Source organism: Hipposideros armiger, unplaced genomic scaffold, assembly GCF_001890085.2.
Source record: "Hipposideros armiger isolate ML-2016 unplaced genomic scaffold, ASM189008v1 scaffold_52, whole genome shotgun sequence".
NCBI lineage: Eukaryota > Metazoa > Chordata > Mammalia > Chiroptera > Hipposideridae > Hipposideros > Hipposideros armiger.
In genome coordinates this window covers 3,049,241-3,056,211 of record NW_017731402.1, presented here as the reverse complement: position 1 = coordinate 3,056,211, position 6,971 = coordinate 3,049,241, and the positions used below count along the sequence as shown (strand labels likewise).

Below are 6,971 nucleotides of genomic sequence, written 5' to 3'. Positions count from 1 at the left end.
AGCCCATGGCAACCCACTGCCACAGGGGCTGCAGCCTACCCGTCGCCAGCGACTCACGGCAGCCCAGCTCCAGGTTGAGCTGTTGTTCAGCCTCTTAGCTGTGGAGGGCAGTGTCACTGGCCCTCATCTGTGGGATCCGAACCGGGGCCCTCTGGCGTCCCAAGCCAGTTCTTAACCATCGCGCCACTCGGCCGGCCCTTGCCGGCCCTTGCCTTTGTGCTTCTGCTGCTGTTGTATCTATGCCTGGAATGCCCTTTGATCTCTCTCCTGTCCCTTTACAGGTATAATTTGGGGACAGCTTTTAAGAGCCTACTCGAGGGGCACCTCTTCCAACAACTGTTCCCTGACATCACCATCCCCTGCTGCTCCTTAGAATTCCCATCCTGCCAAGTGCTTACCTTTATCCTTACATTGTCTTATGCATTATACATTGTCTTCCCCTGATGTATGTGCTTAGGTATCTCTCTCCCCCACCCTGGCAAGACAATGGGCTCCTTGAGGTAGGGGTTGTGTCTGATCGATAGGTAGTTTCTCTCCGAAACGGGTTTTAGTTCTACCTTGTTCCGAATTAGTGGTTGTCAAACTTAAGTGTGTGTGAGAATCACCTGGAGGGCTTGTGAAAACACATTGCAGGCCCACGCCCAGAGTCCCTGATATGCTGGTTCCGGGGCAGTACCTGAGAATGGCATTTCTTACACGTTCTCAGATGACGCAGCTAATTTGGAACCCTCACTTTGAGAACCACTGCTGCCAATAATATTATTGCAGCTGACCTGCGTTTTCTCCATATTTCAGAGACTGTGGGTGTGTACAGACGTTGAGCCTAACCTAGGAAGACTAGAATGCCTGACACAAGGAAGATGAGCTCCATTAATTTTCCCTGGGTGGAGTTGATTTTATTATTTGTTAAGTCTCACCTCCAGTCGTACCCCGTGGTGCCTGTTGGCTGTTCTGCGATCAGGTTAGAGTGGAAGGATAGAGCACGTGTACGGCTCAGTGACTGATATGTATCAGTGACTCAGGAGAGGCAGAACCCCACCTGGCAGCAGGTGGGAAGCACAGAGAAGACACACTTCTCCTCTTAATACCTCTGCCCCCAACTTGATGCCCTCCCAGGTCACATCCAGCCAGAGTCCCTAAGGAGAACTTGGCTCAGCCCACTGTTAGGTCACGCTACTCTCATTCACCTATGATGAATTCTTTTTCCTTTCATCATCATCCGGGCTATTTCCTTTGTATCACTGCCTTCCTCTTGGCTTATTCTTGCCTCCTTTTTAATTTATTTTCCTATATTTTTAAATACTGAAAAGCACATAGAACACAAGCATGTAGTTTCACCAATAGTTATTAAGTGAATACATGTTTGATGCCTCTTACCAGTTTCTCAAATGTCCTTCCAGAGATATACACTCATGTGTATGTGCAAAGAATACTTACAAACATGTGCCCTTCTATAGCCATAGATACACATACACATAAACACACATGTGCAACTGTGTGCCCAAGCATGCATGCCTACTGTACATTAATTCCGTGTGTCACACAGCTGAAAGCACAGCGTAAGAGACACCCTCTGCTTTTGTCACTTAGTGTAATTTGGAGATCTTCCCTATCAGGACACATAGCTGCCTCCTCCTTTTCTGCAGACTGCACAGGCTTTCATTGTGTGGCTATTTAATCAGGTGCTCATGGTGGCATTTAGGTTATTTCTAATCCTTCGGATAAACAGGGCTGGATTGAATAGACCTGAGATATATTATTTCTCCTGTGCATGAGTATATACACGGGGATAAATGTCTAGAAGTGGGATTGCTCAGTTGGTGCGATAAATCTGGCCAAATTGCTCTCTGCAGAGACCATCTAAGACAGCCTTTCTCTCCACCCTCAGTGTGGTACAAATTCTTTACTCTTTGTTGTTATTTTGCCACTGTAAGATGAAAACAGGTACCTAACTGAAGAACTGCACTTTTTAAAAAAATTTTATTGGGGAACAGCCATGGTCATTGGTTACACATTGCTTTCATGCTAGCAATGGCATAGTTGACTCTTTCAAAGAAGGTGCAGCTCACAGTGGCCCATGTGGGGATCGAAACAGCAACCTTGGTGTTATCAGCACCACACTCCAACCAAATGAGCTAACCGGATCTCCCTGCACTTCTTTTTTTTATGAACTTGAGTATCTTTCACATATTGATGAACCACTTGAATCTCCCTATGCATGAACTGTCTATTCATGTCCTTAACCCATTTCTCTCTTTGGTTGTTTTTGGGGTTTTTTCCCGTTTTGATGTTAAACTTTTGATCTTTGTATTCTACTGATGTGCTGTAGTTTGTACCAACCAGTGCAACGCTTTTGGTTGTTGGTGTATCTGTAAGTAAGAATTCAGAACCAGCATGATGGGCTGAGGGGCCAGGCCTAGCTTACTTCATTTCCAAGGTGGTGATGATCGAAGGATTTGGTGACCGTGGGAAAACTCTGAACATCATGTAGGAATATTTGCATGTTTTCGTTACATCTTTACCGGGCTCGGACATGATCTTGAACCACAGCCTGCTGTTAGATGCACCTGTGTGGACACACGCATTGATGGTTGAGCTAGGCACAGCCCTTGAAGAGTTGGTATCTTTCTAGCTTTTGACTAAAGGGCCATATGGCGAAGGTGTATTTTTTTGCTGGTCAATACGCGTATATTAGTTCTTCTCTTTTCTTAGTCAATATTTCCATTCTAGAAAATGGGGCAAGATTTCTACTTTTTCTATAAATTAGCCTTGTGATCCAAGTGTCCAGTACCATTCTCTGTTCCAATTGGGTACTTTGTAAATGTTGGGTCAAAAAGGCAAATGTCTCCAAGTACTATTTTGCTGCCCTTCATAACAGCTTGTGCTCTGGTGCAGCAGTTCTCAAACCATATTAATAGGTGTTCTGTGATTTAAAAAAAAAAGTGCCTGTGGTCACATTAGTTATGTAAAAAAACCTTAATTAAATAAGTTTCTTTACTACAGGACTCAGGATATCCAAAAAAAGGGGTGCAGCATGCTGTCTTTCACAACTGCATTTGACCACAGAATACTGTTTTCGCTTTTTTTATGGTCACTGAGGAGGGAGGGTTAGGTTTTGCAGGGGAAGAGAGGTTCATCTAAGCCTGGGTCACCCACCTGCACGTGTGTCACGCAAGGGAAGTTCATCGGGCATGCACATCCGAACACAAATCAGTGAGGAACCCAATGCCAGAGAGAGATGATTCCTCAGCTTTTCTTCCTAATTTGTAACATTCTTGTCCTGAGCTTTCATAGCAGCGGCATGTTTATACCTTCCTGTTAGGAGACCAAGCAGAGCCTGCTACTCAAGTAACACTGGAAAGGTTGACCCTGTACTCAGAAGTCATCCTCCCAAGTCAGCTCACTGGCAGAGCAGTTCTCGTGATGGTTTAGAGCATAAGTCACCAAAAAAAAGGGCCCAGTCAGTACAGAGAGGTATATAGAGAGGCCCCTGCCAGACTTTGATTCTCCCACAGGTAAAGTCACTGGTCCTCACTTGTCTGTTTCCTCAGCTGTAAAATTGAGATATTAACTACTTGGCACAGTGCCTGGCACATAGTAAACACTGAACAAATGGTAGCTGTAGAGCTATAACATCATGGACAGTAGAAATCAATAGCAGATGGGTGAAGACAAAACAGGTGGGTGGATGGGGGAGTGACAGGTCAGCTGTGGACTGACTAGAGATGACAAAATGAAACAAGTATCCCAGAAACTGGGGCAGCAGGCACAGCCCCACCACAAAGAATCCTAGGACATCCTACAAGGTGGGGAGGAACCCTTCTCCTGCTAATTCGGGTTCTGGAAGTAAGAGACCCAGTGGGTGGCTCTTCCTGGAGGAATTAATTGCAAAACCAGCCCGACCATAAAATAGCAGTCCCCATGAGGTAGAGAAGTGGATGTTGTGTGTGAAGTCATGGAGGGGAGGAACATGGAGGACATGATGGAGATGAGAGAGGGTGGCCAGGGAACTGTGTGATGTCACAGCACTACAACCTGAATCCCCAGGCTCTAGCCATGCGACCCCACTTCACACTTATGCTAGTCAGAGCTGGTAGGAGGGCACTGCCTTGCTTCAGCCCTTCCTGGATTTGGTTCCCCAAAACTGTAACTGAAAGTCATACCACCGTCACCTCCCTCTCCTCTTCTTCTTTCTTTCCTTCCCTCGCAAAGGCCCCTGAATGATGATTGGTCTCATATCCCTTTAGGTGACATTCAAGAGAGTGAGGAGGGTACATCAAGATTTGTGGGCAACCAAAAGAGGGAAGTCATCATCTAGAGGCTTTCACATAATTGAGAATTGTTCTGATAAGCCAGGCGACAACACCTGATAACTGTGAGGGGTGGGGGGCCAGGGAGGAACATTATAAGAGATAACTGTTGGGTGAGAAAGGTTCCCCCCATCTACAGAGAAGCTGTGGATTTTCTCAAGTTCCCTGGAATTTAGACATGGTGATTGAATGGTGGGATGCGACATTAAGTACACAAAATGAACTTACAAAGATGACAGACCTTGGAGGTCAGGATAAAGCTCTGCGTAATGCTGATCTGTGGTCAGGACTCACAAATGCTGAATTCATTGGAAATGCCTCTTTTCTTGGATTTATTCATTCACTAAATATTTAATGGGTTATAAATTTTACAAAGCAAGTCAATGAGTTTGAAAAAATCATTTAATTTAGCTGTGACCTTCTGGGGCTCTGGAACTTTCATTTGGGCCGTGTTTAATTAGGCTTCTTTTAGAGTCTAATATTCTATGAACAGTTGGTCAAGTTACAATATATTCATCAGTTTGCTAGAACTGCCATAGCAAAGGGCCACAAACTGGCTTAAAATGTCTTGTCTCACCATTCTGGAGGCTGGAAGTCTGAGATTAAGGCATTGACAGAGTTTATTCCTTCTGAGGGCTGTGAGGGAAGGATTTGTTCCAGGCCTCTCTCCAGGGCTTGTAGATCTTATCCCTGTGACTTCATTTTCCTTCTATGTGTATCTCTGTGTCCAAATTTACTCTTTTTATAAGAACATTAGTCATATTGGGTTAGGGCCCACCCTAATGACCTCACTTGATTACATCTGCTGTGACCCTATAAGGTCATACTTTGAGGTACAGGCTACGGGGTTGGGGTTAGGATTTTATATGAATCTGTGAAGGACACAGTGACCATAACAGTGTGCCAATTTTCTACTTTATGGACTTTTTTTTCCTTTCTTTTTTAAAGACTGTACATGGCAAGTCAAAGCAAATGATCGAAGCTTCCACGAACAGCCTCATTTTATGAACACAAAGTTCCTTTGTATTAAAGAGAGCAAATATGCGGTAAGTTGATTTTAACTGCCTAAATTGCCTTTACTGAAAGCCAGTTTTTTTCAATGGCCGTCATGCACCTGCCCTAGCTTCTGGTGGTGGCCAACAATTTTTGTCATTCCTTGGCTTCTAGATGCATCATTCTCATCTCTCCCTCTGTCTTCACCTGGACTTCTCTCTGTGTCCAATTTTCTCCTTCTAAGAACAGCAGTCATTGGATTAGGGCTCATGGTAATCCAACACTATCTCACTGTAACTTGATTACATCTGAAAAGACCCTATTTCCAAATATGATGATATTCACAGGTATCGGGGTTAGGACTGGAGCACACAGTTCAACCCACAATGGTATCTTTTCCTCTTTCTTACGTAGTAGACTCCATCTTCCCCCCCGAAGTAAAAGCGTTCCCTTTCCTGCTTTGCCATCCATGTCTCCTTTTGTCCCGTTTTTCTATGAGGTTTTAAGGGGTCAAGGATCAATCCAGTTGGTCACAGCTGGATTTGCCAGTGTTTTGCGGTGAAATGTTTGCACCTTGATACTGTCCCGACATAAGCCTCCAAGGAGTCTTTTCGAGGCCTGGTTAGAATTAAAGCTTAAAGGAAATCTCAGTATCTTTCTGACTGAGAAATGATGTCCTTGTGTCACTGACGGCCATAGGATTTAATGATTTTTGCAGATGTGTGTACATTGTGATAAATGCATGGTGTGATTTAGAATAACTTTCTTATTTTTTCCAACAGACTAATGCAATTAAAACATACAAGTACAATGCACTTACCTTTCTACCAATGAATTTGTTTGAGCAGTTTAAGAGAGCAGCCAATTTCTATTTCCTCGTCCTTCTTATCTTACAGGTAATGCCCTTTGATATCTTAAATCTATTTTGAATTATGGTGAGTCAATAGTGCTTAAGTTGTGGGCGCATATAATGTGGATAATCTTGAAAGTTTTCCTGTTAATATCAGGGTTCTACATGTAAGGGAACATGCCTCATACAAAGAACCAGCTCCTTCGGTGTTAAATGAACAAGGAAAGGGAGCAAATGGAAATGTTATTTTAAGTCTATAGTTTTAAAAATTCAATTTTATACTGATGTAAATGTTAAGACTGGTTTCCCTAAAGTGAATAAAGTTAAAATTTTCACTTTGTAAAATTATTTGTACCTTAAAATTAAATCTATTGTTTATGCTTGCCCTTTATTTTGTTAGTTAGATGACTAATTTCCCAATAATGTTAGTGATTTTTATTAATATTTTGGTCATACATTTCAAATTATTTTTATGAACTGGGTTTACATTGGAAAGGGCCTATTTTTTTTTCCTTAATTGTGGCAAAAAAATTTGCTCATCTGCTCAGCATTCATTTTATCTGTTTAGGAACTGTTTTTATAACCCAGAGAACTCTATCTACACTCTCTGGTTACCACTTGGAATATCAACCTTTAGCATCTCATGTGCAGATTACAAAGGCTAACATATCTACTTCTTTTTATCAGATTCTTTTTTTTTTTTTAAGATTTTATTGGGGAATCGGGGGAAGGGGAACAGACAAGTTGCTGTTGTTTTTGTTCTTTAGTCTAGTTGTGGAGGATGTTGCTTCACCGGCCCAAGCTGGCACCATCATTGC

At 42.9% G+C, this 6,971-nt stretch overlaps 1 protein-coding gene across 1 annotated transcript in view; it reads left to right on the top strand.

Moving 5' to 3' along the window:
• ATP8B1 (ATPase phospholipid transporting 8B1) overlaps positions 1–6,971 on the top strand; it is a 127,955-nt gene that overhangs the window by 72,928 nt on the left and 48,056 nt on the right. The window contains exons 3-4 of the mRNA XM_019640608.1: positions 5,259–5,356; positions 6,086–6,199. Of these exons, the coding sequence (XP_019496153.1) occupies positions 5,259–5,356; positions 6,086–6,199 (212 nt within the window). The remainder of the gene's footprint in view (positions 1–5,258; positions 5,357–6,085; positions 6,200–6,971) is intronic.